General features: G+C 42.2%; 1 protein-coding gene across 7 annotated transcripts in view; it reads left to right on the forward strand.

Moving 5' to 3' along the window:
• Window positions 1-18290, forward strand: part of LOC115155608 (semaphorin-5B) — a 311769-nt gene that overhangs the window by 147406 nt on the left and 146073 nt on the right. For all 7 annotated transcript variants that reach the window (XM_029702384.1, XM_029702388.1, XM_029702382.1 and 4 more), the window contains exons 4-5: window positions 2754-2853; window positions 8108-8153. In XM_029702384.1, coding sequence (XP_029558244.1) covers window positions 2754-2853; window positions 8108-8153 — 146 coding nt within the window. The remainder of the gene's footprint in view (window positions 1-2753; window positions 2854-8107; window positions 8154-18290) is intronic.

Consider the following 18290-nt stretch of genomic DNA (forward strand, 5'->3'; position numbering starts at 1 on the left):
AGTTCAGTGTAAGTTCTTCGTCTCTCTAGCAGACAGTGAGTTTGTCGCATTTGGTGTAGCTCTTTCCTGCAGTCAAATAACCAAAATCTATTGGCGTCTTAGGTGAAATTTTTCATAATTTCATAATCAATACATATTTTTTTTCTTCTTTTTTTAACACAGAAAATCCAGTGTTTCTATGTCAAACAGTTTTGTTATATTTCAGTCTTCTGTGATGTATATAAAGTGTAATATTGGGATGCAAACTCAAAATAATACAATAATACATTTTATCTGACATGGTACAGGGGTCTTCTTTCTTTAAACCCATAACCATGTGTGTGTGTCACGGATTCCACCGGTAGGTCTACCTCACCAGCCTCTAGGCGTCACTGAACTGTCTCATTACGCACACCTGATTCCAATTCCCCTGATTAGTAATTGTATATATGTGCCCTCTGTTCACCATTGTCTTGTCGGTTATTTTTCCATGGCCGTGTGAGTACCTGTGCTTTGTTGTTTTGGCTTCCATGCTACGTGTATTGTGTACTCGTTATTACAGATGTCGTCCCGTGTATTGTTATTACGAGTCTCGTCCTGTGTATTTATTAGAGGTTTAACCTCGCTCTTTTGTTTGGGTTACACATTTTTACAACTTCTTTAATTTTATTTCACCTTTATTTAACCAGGTAGGCTAGATGAGAACAAGTTCTCATTTGCAACTGCGACCTGGCCAAGATAAAGCAAAGCAGTTAAACACATACACTGGCCCGTCCGACAACGCAACTTCGGCAGCTGCAACTGGCCCTGATCTTTCCGCGTTCCTGTGGTTGTCCTCGAGGCCAGTGTATTCCCGCTGCTGGTGCAGTGCGACACGGGAGGGGTACGGCCGAGAGGAGCGTTGCTGGGTTCCTGCGGTGGACATCCTGAATGCGTCACTGACCAAGGATTTTCACCATCAGCGCCCTGACCGACCCGCACTGCGTCCCTGTGGTCGTCCCCGAGGCCAGTGTCATTACGCTGCTAGTGCAGCGCGTCGGGATGGCGTACTGCCACGGATTCCCCCGGTACTGCTGCTCATTCTGTGCACCAGTTCCGGGGGTCTACCTCACCGGCCTCTAACTGTTTCATTACGCACACCTGATTCACCATTGTCTTGTCGGTTATTGTTCCCATGTCGATTGGTCTTTTGTACATGTGCTTTATTTTGGCTTTCGTGCTGCGTGGTTGTGTACTCGTTATTACGGCTCCCGTGTATTGCTGTGTACTTGTTATTACGAGTCTCGTTCCGTGTATTTATTAGAGGTTTAACCTCGCTCTTTTGTTTGGGTTACATCCCTGTGTTTTTGCATACATGTTTGTTTTGGGCTTCGTCCCCGTGCCTTTTGGGCTTCGTCCCCGTGCCTTTCATGGCATGTTGTATTTTTGGGTGGAGTATTAAACCCTCTATTACGAATTACTGCACCTGTCTCCAATCATTTATACAACGTGACAGAGGTTTGTACTTTTGTTTCAAAGTAGATTTCTTTAAGATGACCAAAAACAGTCACCCTAATTTAGCCCACAGAAGTAAAATGTTAAAATATCAGGAGAGATAAATCATGCAATTTTTTTTTATAGAAACCCCCCACTGAGCTTTTTGTTACTTTAATAATTTTTGTTCAAATTCAAGCATTCACTTCTTAAAATGGTAAATGCATTTTTTTTATGCAGTAAACAAACTTAAGATGTCCAAGGTTGTCTTTGCAGGGGGCCAAAATAAACACAATTATTCTGGGAATAACAACAACAAAAAAATGTGTCAGTTTTTCTGTCATGTTATATGCTACTAAACACACTGCAATGCTGAATCCAAGCAACCAACCACTTCAATATTGTGTTCTACACATAAAAATAACAAATACCATTGCAAGGTGAATCTCCCATGTGGTGAAATCCATTTAGCAAACCCACGCTCAGATCACATGGAGATCAGCTGAGCACTTTCTGGACCCGCCACTCTACAAGGCGCATTGTGTGACTTCCTGTGACTCTGCCGGGAGAAATTGTTTTTGATTTGTGAAAGCGACTGTCAACTGTCTGAAGCAGCGGGTGCTGTGGAGTGGCGTGTTTCCTGGAAGGGCTCTTTTTGACTGGTTGCGTTAGGCTCCGTAGGCTTGATATGGTCTTAGACAGCATTGTCCCTCTCTGCTGGATCCTACTGGGGTCTCGGCAGAGGGGGGTTACCAGTAGCTGGACACAATCACAATCTACCCACTCACTCCTTCGCTGCTGCAAGCCACAACATATAGGTAGTTTCACACTGACAGACATTTTTGCACCTGTAAGACATCAAGTGAGGCTACTTCATTATTGACCAACTGAAAGCCTATGCAAAGGTGAAATCGGTGATAATGGGCTGTTTTTTTTAATGACAATATAAAGAAAGCTACACTGTTTTGGACCTATAACAACACAAAATAGATCATGACAACCATATCAGTGATTCCAGTGTGTTTTCAGGACATCTATCGTAACCCACTTCAATGTGAATTAGAAGTGTTCCGAATCTCTCTTATTAGATTTATTTCAGAGACGTTACTCATGTTGCTGTCACCTTCAATTTAACTCGACTGAACAGGCTGCCCCAGGAGCTCAACAGAAGACTGATTCATCTTGTTACAATATAGTAGAGAAACATTCTTTGTAGTCCTTAACTTTACTTAACTCTCTCTTTCGTTTTCTCTCTCTTTCACTCTCTATCCCTTGCGTTCTCTTTTCTTCCTCTCTTTCAGCCCTGAGTCCTTGGATCTCTATTTTCTCCCACCCGGGCGTGAGAGACTACTCCCAACTGACCCTTGATCTGACCAGGAATGAGCTGATAGTGGGTGCAAGGTAAGAATGCATGTTGTTCATTTGTCACTTAAGCAAAACACTCTGCTTGGCCCTGCTGCTGCAGAGAATTCCTCACCTTCTATCATAGACAATGTTTAAATAAATTCAAAAATGGTAATCATGTTTTAAAGGGGGTCTGAACTTCCTGATTTAACCTTGGTTCAATTATCCTCATCAGGAAATGAGACTGAGAACCAGATTTGGGCCATGGAGGCGTGTTTTGATGTGGGTGTTCGAACATGCGAAGCGTTTGTACTTTCACTCTGCCAAAACAGCACACTGTTAGTCACTCACCCTTCTAGATCATTTGAAACAGTCTAACCAGGTCTTGTGTCTGGAGCTAGCCTAGACTAGCTAACAAGCTAGCTAACTTCTTTGTCCAATTAGCTTCAGCCGGTTGGTGTGGCCAAGTTCTTTTAGTTTTCTCATGAAATGCTTTCAATATTTGTATATGAATTTCTACAATTTATAGTTGGTTTGAGGTTTGTAACTCATTGAAGTTTGAAGCTATTGACTTTAAATTATTGTCACGTGTACTTTGTGTAATTTACTGATGATCTCTAACTAGCCCCATAGGGATATCAAATGTCAAACCAAATTGACCATGGGTATGGAGCGAGTTAGCTGCCGAAAGGTTGAACATGCGTATCGTTAAGATTGTAAGAAAATCCATACGTAAATTGTTAGATCGTAAGAAAAGCCATGCGTGAAACATAAACATGAAATTTCACCTGTGAACATACAATGACCATTTTCTGATTATAGATACAAATTTTAGGCTTGAACAAATCTTGTTGCAATTCTGACGTACAATAATACCTTTCAGAGTTTTAGCAGTTTCATCTCAACAAAAAACATACACCAAACTGCCTGTGAGGAGTGCTACGTGAACAAGCGTACCACAGTATAAAAAAACTGAAGTCAGAGAAACCGAAAAGAGGTATCCTGCACGTTTTCAAGTTAAGTCTCCATTCTCTATTACCCCTCAGTTGAGTTTACTTCACATAAGTGTAGCTAATGTAATGGATTTGTTTGGCAGCATAAATCTAGGCAGCACTAGCTGTATTATGCCTACAACAGTGAAGTTTCAGTCCGTGTGTATCTCTAAAGCATGGGCATATCTCTGGGTGACGTGGACATTCCCATGCATGCACCTTATCAAAATATGACAGATTCAATACTGCACCATCCCATTCTCTGGGCTCTGTCTGTAATCATAGCCAGTAGTATCTACCAGGAATACTGAATCAAAACCAGTAGTATCTACCAGGAATAATTAATCAAAACCAGTAGTATCTACCAGGAATAATTAATCAAAACCAGTAGTATCTACCAGGAATAATGAATCAAAACCAGTTGTATCTACCAGGAATAATGAATCAAAACCAGTAGTATCTACCAGGAATAATGAATCAAAACCAGTAGTATCTACCAGGAATAATGAATCAAAACCAGTAGTATCTACCAGGAATAATGAATCATAACCAGTAGTATCTACCAGGAATAATGGATCATAACCAGTAGTATCTACCAGGAATAATAAATCATAACCAGTAGTATCTACCAGGAATAATGAATCATAACCAGTAGTATATAGAATGATAAGAGATGTTTGGTGAATCTATGAATTATGTATGACCACTGGAGTCACTCAAAATATATTTTTATTGGATATTTGGATATTTTATTAAATCACTTAATCTTGCCAAAGCATATTCTGCATGAGCGGTTAATATGAATTTAAACAAATTTTTCATGATTTATATGAAACATATGGACTTTGAAATGAACAAGTGAGAGGTTAAACGTAGGCTAAGTCTGGCACAAGCTCATTCCCACACTAACAAAACCTCTGTTGCAGTGGTCTTAATGTAGGTAGTGTCTGTATAGGCTATTCCCTCCATCGCAACACTGCTGCCCAGTTGAAGAGCTTGTGATCTCCATGCAGCATCACAGCACCATGCGCCTTTGGAAAAGCACCCCTCAGCCTCAGAAGATGCCCTTCTGGAGGCATGCAGCCATAGTCATTATACCCTAATGTAGGCCTCTATTTTAACATATAATTCATCCTTCATTCAATTTAGTCAGTCAGTAAGCCTGAGTTGCAATAGGAATTAAATCAAAGAGAATAGAACAGTCTTACCCATTTGTTTATTGAAATCCATGTGTGTATTCAAAATTATCTAAAGTTCTTTAGCCTATCACTTTAATAATTCATTGTTTAATTTAGGCCGATCCAAATAAAAAGTAGCCCTTCAACTTTAGTGTAATGGTATCTTGCAGAATAATTTTTTAACTCTATTTGTGTTTTATAATAGGGGTCCCTTTAAAAAAAGACCTTAGCTCACAGGCCTCGATATATAGCCCTCTGAATAAATGTTAAACTAAGTAGTTGAAGAGGAATATGCAGTGGCTGATAGGGTAAACAGATCAGCCAATAAGAATAGGCTATAGATAGTCTTGACCATTTGGGACCCCTTGGCTATTTCACTCAGGACAGGTTATAGCCAAGACTTAATCAATATTTTGTTTTGTCTCATTTATTGATATGGATATAGCCTCTGTGTGATGGGGTTGTGGAACGCAAAGGGCTATAACAAGCCTACATACAGAGTGGAATTCATTAATACAACAGTCAAAATGCCTAATATAAGGCCTGCAGTCTGTGCTCTCAAATACTGGAAAAAGTGTGATTCATTAGGTTACATGATCACCACAGTAGCCCCACACAGCTATAAAAACAAATTATGCAATTATATGGCCATTAAATAACACACAACAGCATGGCATATTTAGATAGTGGAATAGGCCTAGCCTAAATCATTTACTTTCTATTTTGCAGCTCAGGTGGTTATTCTAGACAAGGTTGTCTTTATCCTTCTCACACAAGTCATTTGCTGAATGTCCAAGCCTATACTACGTCATCTACTGGTGTAACGTCATTATTGAATGCAGTTCTAAAACAAGCTCTAGACTTTTATTTTCAAATGAAGCCAGAAGCTGCAAATAAACTCTAATGTCTGGGCTAGAGTTGTTTGATTAACAAGCTACAGTGAGGGAAAAAAGTAATACTTATTTCCCTCATTAAAATGCAAATCATTTTATAACATTTTTGACATGTGTTTTTCAGGATTTTTTTGTTGTTATTCTGTCTCTCACTGTTCAAATAAACCTACTATTAAAATTATAGACTGATCATTTCTTTGTAATTGGGAAAACGTACAAAATCAGCAGGGGATCAAATACTTTTTTCCCCCACTGTATTTAGTAAGCGTGATAACACATCACTCTCAACAGACACAAGCAAAAACTCATTCATAAATGTAATATCCTATACACCTAAACCTTAGCGATCTGATATGCTGTATTGCGTGGAAACAAGACTATTTTTAAGTCTGGCCAACTATAGCCTACTAACAACAGCAGTTGCATAGTCTAGCCTGCTATGCGTCTCTCTGGTCAGGGTAAACGAAGCGGTGTGTATTTATAGACAATTGATTGTGGTAAAATACTAATGGGATCAAATTTGGTTAATATTTAAACTTGGGCTGACTAGGCTACCCAAATTATTAACTGGAATTCATCAATAAACACAATAGCTGACAGACTGTAAATATTTCATTAGGTCTATGGTTGCATAGGGCAGGACTACATAAAACAAACTCAGCCCTGTGAGTTTTTTATTGTCCAATCATGTTGCTTTCTCTGTCTGTGTAGGAAACCTCCCTAGTCCTTGGTAGCCTAGCATTTAGAGCACAAGGTCGTTGGTTTGAATACCAGAGCTGACAAGGGGAAAAAACTGTCCATGTGCCCTTGAGCAAGGCACGTAACCCCAATTTGCTCCAATACAATTCATATTGTATTGGAGCAAATTACAGAAAAATTACAGAAAATCCCTTACAGAAAAAAACACATTATTTCACGTGACATTTCCCCATGTTTTGCACATGTGAGACCATTTTGTTGTAGGGAACACTTCACATGTGATTATATTTCACATGTGGATTTTCACAGGAGATGCCATGCAAACAAAAATGAGTTATGATACACATAGTGCTTTTAACATTTAGTGTTTTCAACTTACATATTTCACTCACTTTGACATACATGATGTACACTGAGGGTACAAACACTAATATGGAGTTGCACCCCCATTTGCCTTCAGAAGAGCCTCAATTTGTCGGGGCATGGACTGTACAAGGTGTCGAAAGCATTCCGAAGGGATTATGGCCCATTTAGACTCCAATGCTTCCCACAGTTGTGTAAAGTTGGCTGGATGTCTTTTGGGTAGTGGACCATTCTTGATACACATGCAAAACTGTTGAGCGTGAAAAACCCAGCAACGTTGCAGTTCTTAACATACTTAAACCGATGCGCCTGGCACCTACTACCATATCCCGTTCAAAGGCACTTTAATATTTTGTCTTGCTCATTCACCCTCTGAATGGCACATATACACAATCCATGTCTCAATGCCTAAAAATCCTTTAACCTGTCTCCTCCCCTTCATCTACACTGATTTGACGTGGATTTAACAAGTGACGTCAATAAGGGATCATAGCTTTCACCTAGTCAGTCTAAGTCATATGTTCCTAATGTTTTGTACACTGTGTTAGTTTATTTATAGAGGCATTATTATTCAACATGTCCTTATCTGGGATTTGAACTCACAACCTCTTGGTTCATGGCAGGTTCATGGCATTCCAATCTTCCTTCTACGCCACCATGTCTGTATCATGAAATAATTTCACCTGTATTCCTACACTTTGAACTTCAAAGTATATCTCAACCTTGTTAAAAATACACTCAAGAAAATGTCATGTGAAGTGTTCCAAAAACACATGATTTGACATGCGAAATGTCACATGTCAAGTGTTACAAAAACACGTTATCATATGTGAAATTCATGTCGTTTTTTCCGTAAGGGACTTCACGGTTGCAGAGTTTTCATCCTCGACAAGGCCATTATTATTTTTTTTAACCATGTGACCTGAATAGACAAAATCTGGTCCCATCATAGCCCGTATTAAACCTTTTTACAACAGATTAATCACTTCATATTGTGTAAGGTCCAGAGGTTTACCTGGTTAGGATACCAGATTAGGAAAAACTATGGGCCCCGCCAAACCACTCTGGGACCTGTGGTGCCATTTCTGACTCACTGTAACAGAAAACACACACAACTGCCATGTAAACTGAGTGTTTATTAACTGTTTGTTTAAACTGTTATTTCCTCTCTGTCATGTTTACACAGAAACTTCCTCTTCAGATTGAGTCTCAACAACGTGTCTCTCATCCAGGTAAAATAAGTCCACCTCCTCTCTTCTCTTGCTGCTGTGTGTGTGTGTGTTGTCCAGTTACATATAATCTGATTACAAAAAACGAACTAATCAGTTATTCCAGCAAAAATATTGTAATCAGATTGGATACTTTTGAAAAACTCTGATTACTTAGATTACTTTTCAATTCCAAAAGGATGTTTGCGTAAAAGTACATTATGACATCATTTCTGTTTTCTCAAAGACATTTAGTTCAGCCTTGGAAAAAAGGTGCCAGTTTTAAGTTAATTCCACTCGAACGAGTCTGACCACAAATCAGTCCACTATGATGACACACCAAATGCGTTTGGTGGATCCTTTTTGTCGTCATCTTATGCCTCTTCAAATGTAACTCTCAACCCCAATTTCTGTCTTTGCCCTTACCGCTTCAAATTTTCAAAACATGCATTCAGGTGAGAAGTAGTGGTTGGGGGGAATTGCTAATAAATATTCATTTTGGGGGTGGGTAAAGGTAGTTGTACCTGATTCCAAAAGTTTCTCACTAAAATATACCAGAAGTCCACTGGCACGCTCTGATAATAAAATGATGTGCATCATAAGCAAATACGGCTCTGGACATTTAGTTCACAGTGGTGAGGCACTTAGTTGCTGACATCTATTGCCACTTGCGGTGTAAATTCAAATCCCCCATGGGGGATGGAAAATAAATGTGGACTCACATTTATTGCGGTATTGTGTTGGGAAGAAAAGTGCAATCATCACATTGGAAATGAAGATTAATTCAATCCAACCGCATTGCAGTATTTACACAGTAGCTCTTTTTCCAATGGTCAAATTAACTCACAGATTGGTCTTGGGTACTGTATAAAAACCTACAACTACTACCAGGGTGACCCCTCTCACAGGTATACTTTCACTTTTCAGAATTAGAAGTGTGTGGCAGGAGATAAATAATGTAAATAAAGGATTTGAAAAAATATATATATCTACCCGAGGGGCACAGTGGTCTAAGGCACTGCATTGCTGTGCCGCTAGAGATTCTGGGTTCGAGTCCAGGCTCTGTTGCAGCCGGCCGCAACTGGACACCAGTTGGAGCACAATTGGCCCAGCGTCATCGGGGTTAGGGGAGGGTTTGGCTGGCAGGGATGTCCTTGTCCCATCGTGCACTAGCGACTCCTGTGGTGGGCCGGGTGCAGTGCATGCTGACACGTTTGCCAGGTGTACGGTGTTTCCTCTGACACATTGGTGTGGCTGGCTTCTGGGTTAAGTGGGCATTGTCTCAAGAAGCAGTGCGGCTTGGTTGGGCTGTGTTTCAGAGGACGCATGCCTCTCCTGAGTCTGTACGGGAGTTGCAGTGATGAGACAAGACTGTAACTACCAATTGGATACCACGAAAAAGGGGTTATTAGTATTATTATTTTTAATCTATAAATATATGCCCAATGTGGTATTAGAACTCACAAATATGAGCCAACTGTCTTAGCATACTGCACCACCAATCAGTCATAGCAGTTGGGGAAAAATACAATGACTTGACATGACCACCATTGTCATCTATTTCTTGTTACGATGGATGGAGCTACGAATATAAACATGTATAATCCTCATAGCCTACATTTAGTTCTCTTCATAAAGATATAGATGTCTGTGAAACGGTAAGCAAAAACGTTGAATTAAGTCATATGCGGAAATGTGCCTAACTGCCTTTTGAATTTAGTCAAGGAATCATCATGCAAAATGTATTACTACACTCCACTTACCAAGGCCATTGCCAAATAAAGCACGCTGTCACCTGCTTTTATAGTGAGCCTTGAGGTGGTACCACCCAGCACATCTAGAAGGGAGTGTACTTCATACTGAATCTCTTCCTTGAGGTGGTACCACCCAGCACATCTAGAAGGGAGTGTACTTCATAACGAACCTCTTCCTTGAGGTGGTACCACCCAGCACATCTGGAAGGGAGTGTACTTCATACTGAATCTCTTCCTTGAGGTGGTACCACCCAGCACATCTGGAAGGGAGTGTACTTCATACTGAATCTCTTCCTTGAGGTGGTACCACCCAGCACATCTAGAAGGGAGTGTACTTCATACTGAATCTCTTCCTTGAGGTGGTACCACCCAGCACATCTAGAAGGGAGTGTACTTCATACTGAACCTCTTCCTTAAGGTGGTACCACCCAGCACATCTAGAAGGGAGTGTACTTCATACTGAATCTCTTCCTTGAGGTGGTACCACCCAGCACATCTAGAAGGGAGTGTACTTCATACTGAATCTCTTCCTTGAGGTGGTACCACCCAGCACATCTAGAAGGGAGTGTACTTCATACTGAATCTCTTCCTTGAGGTGGTACCACCCAGCACATCTAGAAGGGAGTGTACTTCATAACGAATCTCTTCCTTGAGGTGGTACCACCCAGCACATCTAGAAGGGAGTGTACTTCATACTGAATCTCTTCCTTGAGGTGGTACCACCCAGCACATCTAGAAGGGAGTGTACTTCATACTGAATCTCTTCCTTGAGGTGGTACCACCCAGCACATCTAGAAGGGAGTGTATTTCATACTGAATCTCTTCCTTGAGGTGGTACCACCCAGCACATCTAGAAGGGAGTGTATTTCATACTGAATCTCTTCCTTGAGGTGGTACCACCCAGCACATCTAGAAGGGAGTGTATTTCATACTGAATCTCTTCCTTGAGGTGGTACCACCCAGCACATCTAGAAGGGAGTGTACTTCATACTGAATCTCTTCCTTGAGGTGGTACCACCCAGCACATCTAGAAGGGAGTGTACTTCATACTGAATCTCTTCCTTGAGGTGGTACCACCCAGCACATCTAGAAGGGAGTGTATTTCATACTGAATCTCTTCCTTGAGGTGGTACCACCCAGCACATCTAGAAGGGAGTGTACTTCATAACGAATCTCTTCCTTGAGGTGGTACCACCCAGCACATCTAGAAGGGAGTGTACTTCATACTGAATCTCTTCCTTGAGGTGGTACCACCCAGCACATCTAGAAGGGAGTGTACTTCATACTGAATCTCTTCCTTGAGGTGGTACCACCCAGCACATCTAGAAGGGAGTGTACTTCATAACGAACCTCTTCCTTGAGGTGGTACCACCCAGCACATCTGGAAGGGAGTGTACTTCATACTGAATCTCTTCCTTGAGGTGGTACCACCCAGCACATCTAGAAGGGAGTGTACTTCATACTGAACCTCTTCCTTGAGGTGGTACCACCCAGCACATCTAGAAGGGAGTGTATTTCATACTGAATCTCTTCCTTGAGGTGGTACCACCCAGCACATCTAGAAGGGAGTGTACTTCATACTGAATCTCTTCCTTGAGGTGGTACCACCCAGCACATCTAGAAGGGAGTGTACTTCATACTGAATCTCTTCCTTGAGGTGGTACCACCCAGCACATCTAGAAGGGAGTGTACTTCATAACGAATCTCTTCCTTGAGGTGGTACCACCCAGCACATCTAGAAGGGAGTGTACTTCATACTGAATCTCTTCCTTGAGGTGGTACCACCCAGCACATCTAGAAGGGAGTGTATTTCATACTGAATCTCTTCCTTGAGGTGGTACCACCCAGCACATCTAGAAGGGAGTGTACTTCATACTGAACCTCTTCCTTGAGGTGGTACCACCCAGCACATCTAGAAGGGAGTGTACTTCATACTGAATCTCTTCCTTGAGGTGGTACCACCCAGCACATCTAGAAGGGAGAGTACTTCATACCGAACCCCTTCACTGATTTTGGGTAGTCTCAAAATGACGTTACTGATGACCATTTTGGACACGTAACTGTAATGGGTTACATTTAGAAAGTAGCCTACCGAACCCTGTCAGTGGTCTTTAACAAACCACACTTATCTGTCTGCAGCCAGCGCTCCTCTCTTCCGCTGGGCTCCCAAACCTGCTCTCTTTCTCTCCTTCTCTGCCTCTTTCCTCCTCTCTCTACTCCTCTGTTCTGCCGCTCCTCTCTTTAACTTTCCTGGCAGCAGTTGGCTTGCTGGTATTGATTCTGTGGTTTTGGGACTGGAGTGTTTTCATCTCCTAGGATGATGGTGGAGTGGTGAAAGAGGGAGTGTTTGGTGTGATGTCTATATGGAGGTAGCTACTGTTACAGAGGTCTACTGTGGGATTACAGTGCATCAGGTAGAGAAGGCTCATGGTGGTGTGGGACCTGTTTTTAGTATTCCAGCCCTGGAGATTGTACATCACAAACCACGTTTCCATCCACAGTTTTTATGCGAGTGAAGTTATACTCGGGCGGCAGGTAGCCTAGTGGTTAGAGCGTTGAACTAGTAACTGAAAGGTTGCTAGATCAAACCCCTGAGCTGACAAGGTAAAAATCTGTTGTTCTGCCCCTGAACAAGGCAGTTAACCCACTGTTCCTAGGCTGTCATTGTGAATAAGAATGTGTTCTTAACTGACTTGCCTAGTTAAATAAAGGTAATAAAAAAAATGTTACAAATTTACGTTTTGGTACAATTTTATAAATGCCGACAGATAATTTGTTAGTTTGACACGGTGGGATATTTTTGTGTTGGTAAAATGAATTATGCTAGAAATGGCGGTGGAAACATTTTTATGCTCAAATATTGATATAATAACCATCATCGAAGTAAACTTGGAGTCACGCAATATGATATGTGGTCCTCCCACTACGACTCGGGAAACCATGCAGTTTATTAGGCTACACGGTGACGAAGGTTCCTGCCGGTCTTGATGCTTCTTTCCAATAATATTGTGGGTCTGATACTGGTGACATGATGATTGATGCTTGACTGCCGTTGACAAATACAAATATTTGCGCTCTTATCAATAATAATCTCATGTAGACTAGCCTACCTGCACTGTGTCTGTGAGCTGTTAGCTAAAGAGCATGTGCCCAGACCAGAGCCAAGACTATTGTAATAGTTCCAAAAGTGTCCAACCCCGTCCATCTGGCACTCCAGCAAGACTCAAACACTCAAAGTCCTTGAAAGAACACAAGCACTATTTGAACCCAGGCATGACTAAATCAAATCAAATGTATTTATAAAGCCCTTACATCAGCTGTCACAAAATGCTGTACAGAAACCCAGCCTAAAACCCCAAACAGCAAGCAATGCAGGTGTAGAAGCACGGTGGCTAGGATAATCTCCCTAGAAAGGCCATAACCTAGAAAGAAACCTAGAGAGGAACCAGGCTATGAGGGGTGGCCAGTCCTCTTCTGGCTGTGCCAGGTAGAGATTATAACAGAACATGGCCAAGATGTTCAAATGTTCATAAATGACCAGCAGCGTCAAATAATAATAATCACAGTGGATGTCGAGGGTGCAACAGGTCAGCATCTCAGGAGTAAATGTCAGTTGGCTTTTCATAGCCGATCATTCAGAGTATCTCTACCACTCTGGGACAGGTAGCACGTCCAGTGAACAGGTCAGGGTTCCATAGCCACAGGCAGAATAGTTGAAACTGGAGCAGCAGCACGGCCAAGTGGACTGGGGACAGCAAGGAGTCATCAGGCCAGGTAGTCCTGAGGCATGGTCCTAGGGCTCAGGTCCTACGAGAGAGAGAAAGAAAGAGAGAGAATTAGAGAGAGCATACTTAAATTCACACAGGACACCGGATAAGACAGGAGAAATACTCCAGATATAACAGACTGACCCTAGCCCCCCGACACATAAACTACTGCAGCATAAATACTGGAGGCTGAGACAGGAGGGGTCGGGAGACACTGTGGCCCCATCCGACGATACCCCCGGACAGGGCCAAACAGGCAGGATATAACCCCACCCACTTAGCCAAAGCACAGCCCCCACACCACTAGAGGGATAACTTCAACCACCAACTTACCATCCTGAGACAAGGCCGAGTATAGCCCACAAAGATCTCCGCCACGGCACAACCCAAGGGGGGGGCGCCAACCCGGACAGGAAGATCACGTCAGTGACATAACCCACTCAAGTGACGCACCCCTCCTACGGACAGCATGGAAGAGCACCAGTAAGCCAGTGACTCAGCCCCTGTAATAGAGTTAGAGGCAGAGAATCCCAGTGGAGAGAGGGGAACCGGCCAGGCAGAGACAGCAAGGGCGGTTCGTTGTTCCAGTGCCTTTCCGTTCACCTTCACACTCCTGGGCCAGACTACACTCAATCATAGGACCTACTGAAGAGATGAGTCTTCAATAAAGACTTACAGGTTGAGACCGAGTCTGCATCTCTCACATGGGTAGGCAGACCATTCCATAAAAATGGAGCTCTATAGGAGAAAGCCCTGCCTCCAGCTGTTTGCTGCAGTCTTGTGACCGTAGCGTTCATGTAGGTATGTACGGTAGGACCAAATCGGAAGATAGGTAGGAGCAAGCCCTTGCCTTAACAGGAAGCCAGTGTAGAGAGGCTAGCACTGGAGTGATATGATCAAATCTTTTGGTTCTAGTCAAAATTCTAGCATCCGTGTTTAGCACTATCTGAAGTTTATTTAGTGCTTTATCCGGGTAGCCAGAAAGTAGAGCATTGCAGTAGTCTAACCTAGAAGTGACAAAAGCATGGATTCATTTTTCTGCATCATTTTTGGACAGAAAGTTTCTGATTTTTGTTACATAGATGGAAAAAAGCTGTCCTTGAAACAGTCTTGACATGTTCGTCAAAAGAGCGATCAGGGTCTAGAGTAACGCCGAGGTCCTTCACAGTTTTATTTGAGACGACTGTACAACCATCAAGATTAATTGTCAGATTCAACAGAAGATCTCTTTGTTTCTTGGGACCTAGAACAAGCATCTCTGTTTTGTCCGAGTTTAAATGTAGAACATTTGCAGCCGTCCACTTCCTTATGTCTGAAACACAGGCTTCCAGGGAGGTCAATTTTGGGGCTTCACCAAGTTTCATCGAAATGTACAGCTGTGTGTCATCCGCATAGCAGTGAAAGTTAACATTATGTTTTCGAATGACATCACCAAGAGGTAAAATATATAGTGAAAACAATAGTGGTCCTAAAACGGAACCTTAAGCATCACCGAAATGTACAGTTGATTTGTCAGAGGACAAACCATCCACAGAGACAAACTGATATCTTTCCGACAGATAAGATCTAAACCAGGCCAGAACTTGTCCGTGTAGACCAATTTGGGTTTCCAATCTTTCCAAAAGAATGTGGTGATCGATGGTATCAAAAGCAGCACTAAGGTCTAGGAGCACGAGGACAGATGCAGAGCCTCAATCTGACGCCATTAAAAGGTAATTTACCAACTCCACAAGTGCAGTCTCAGTGCTATGATGGAGTCTAAAACCAGACTGAAGCGTTTTGCATACATTGTTTGTCTTCAGGAAGGCAGTGAGTTGCCGCGCAACAGCCTTTTCAAAATTTTTGGAGAGGAATGGGAGAATCGATATAGGATAGTTTTTTTATATTTTCTGGGTCAAGGTTTGGCTTTTTCAAGAGAGGCTTTATTACTGCCACTTTTAGTGAGTTTGGTACACATCCGGTGGATAGAGAGCCGTTTATTATGTTCAACATAGGAGGGCCAAGCACAGGAAACAGCTCTTTCAGTAGTTTAGTTGGAATAGGGTCCAGTATGTTTAGAGGCCATGATTATTTTCATCAATGTGTCAAGAGATATAGTACTTAAATACTAATGCACATATAGGGGAGAGGTTGAGTGAAATGAGTGAATGCTGTATGTTGGTCTGATTCTACAGCACTGCGGCCTGTTTCTCTGCACTGAGAAGGATGGATGGATGGATGAATGAAAGCATGTCACCACACACAGACTTAGGCTTCTATGAAAAAGTGCTCTTTCAGCACAGTCACAACAAAGTGACATATGTGAGCAGCTGCCACCAGTGTGTCAATGTTAATGTTTCCCCACTGGGCAAAAACTGGTTGAATCAATGTTGTTTCCACATCATTTCAACTAAATAAATCAATGTGATGACATTGAATCAAGGTGGAAAACTGATTGGATAATCAAAAAGACATCAACGTAAGGACATTTTGGCTTTTTTTTCACCCTTTGAACCTAAATCCAATGACATGGTCATTTTTTGTTGTGGATTTCAAGTTGAATTCACGTTAGTTGACAACTCAACCAACTGTAAATCAAAACTAGACGTTGAACTGACATCTGTGCCCAGTGGTTCTTTGTTTTTGATGCTCTTGTTGTCTTTTTTTGTCTGTGGAAGAGGACTGGGGTTGGTGAGTTTCGCACACTGTTTCTGTACTCGGTAAAATGGTTCTGGCAGTCCTGAAATGAACCATGTCTTTCAACATCTGTACGCCCGTGTGCACACACACACACACACACACACTCTTTATTGTCTTGTCTTGAGCTGGGGGATAAACAAGGTGGCTCCCTCTTCATTCTGTTCTAACTGGAGGTGTCATTAGGTGTGCCAGGGCCCAAATCGATGAGTACAGAACATTGCTGCTGCCCAGTTAGTAGGAGAGGATCTGAGCCTGCCAGCATGCCTAAAGAGATGGAAGGACGCTGCTTCAAACTATTCCTCTTCCTCCTCCTGCCTGCTAGCCTGTTAGCCTGAACCATACACAGCAGCAGGAGAGAGCTATCCAACCCAGTCCCGGGGGACCTAAGGGTTGGCTGGCTTCAGCCCTGCACAATCTACACAATCACACAGACCTGAAATGGAGGTCAGGTATTGAAATGGGGTGAAAGTGAGTCTACATTACCTGCTGTCCTCTAGTTGAAATGAGTCTCTGATTGATTGAGAAGTAACTGGAGTAACAACCACTTCACTATTCAGTCAGAGCAGACCTATTCATACATTTTAATGGCAGCCCAGTCTTTATCAAAGCTGACCCGTTATCCCTGTAACCACATCCCTTTTGAGCGTCCCTACCTCGTCTGTCTGTCTCTCTCTCTCTTCCCTGTCTCTCTTCATCCCTCTCTCACTCTCTGCCCCTCTCTCTATGTGATGCTATTAGAGTCACCCTGTGTGTTGCTTAGAGGACTATAATGGAACAGCCCAGCAACGGAGCTCACCTCCCCATGCAAAACACGCAGCTCCTGTCAGGAGAGATGAAGGGGAGAGATGAGGACAGAGGGGTGAGGACAGGCCTTTTAGTTCTCCCCTTGCTGGGGGGAGAAGGGAGAAAAAAAGGGAGAGACGTGGGAGGAAAGAGGGGGGAGGACAAACCTTTTAGTTTTCTCTGAGAAGGGGGGAGGAGGGGGAAGTGCTGATGCTGGCTTTGAAGGCGGACCCAGGCTATTCAAACAGACACCTGGGAGAACACCTGTCATAGACATTAGTGGGCAGGCAAGCGTGGAGGAGAGGAAAAGGGGAGATTGAGAGGGAGAGACAAAGGGAAGGGGATACATACAGTGGTCATCAGAGTAGAGAGAGAGACCTATCCAACCACAAAACACAGACACAGAAAACCTTAGCTTACGCCTTCGCTCTAGTGAAATACTAAAACAATGCATAAATACTGTAAGATAAAAGAAGGAATAGCATGCCAGAAAACAGCTCAATGTGATTGAAAAATCCATTGAATCAAATCACTTCTGGGAAAATTGGAACACACTAAACAGTCAACAACACGAAGAGTTATCTATCCAAAATGGAGATGTATGGATAAACCACTTATCCAACCTTTTTGGAAATATAACAAAAAACCACGAACAAAAACATATACTGTACATGATCATATACTAAACTTAGAATCAACTACTAAAGACTACCAGAACCCATTGGATTCTCCAAATACATTGGATGAGCTACAAGACCAAATATAAAACCTCCAACCCAAAAGGCCTGTGGTGTTGATGGTATACTAAATGAAATTATAAAATATACAGACCACAAATTGAAATGGCTATTAAACTCTTCAACATTATCCTTAGCTCTGGCTTCTTCCCCAATATTTGGAATCAAGGTCAGATCACACCATTCCACAAAAGAGGTGACAAGTTTTACCCCAATAATTACCATGGAATCTGCGTCAACAGTAATCTCTGAAAAATCCTTTGCACTATCATCAACAGCAGACTCCAACATTTCCTCAGTGAAAACAATGTCCTGAGCAAATGTCAAATTGGTTTTCTACCAAAATACCGTACAACAGACCACGTATACACCATGCACACCCTTAGTGACAAACAAACCAACCAAAACAAAAGCTTTGTTGATTTCAAAAAAGCTTTTCAT

The sequence above is a fragment of the Salmo trutta genome, chromosome 20, assembly GCF_901001165.1.
Source record: "Salmo trutta chromosome 20, fSalTru1.1, whole genome shotgun sequence".
NCBI classification, from domain to species: Eukaryota; Metazoa; Chordata; class Actinopteri; order Salmoniformes; family Salmonidae; genus Salmo; species Salmo trutta.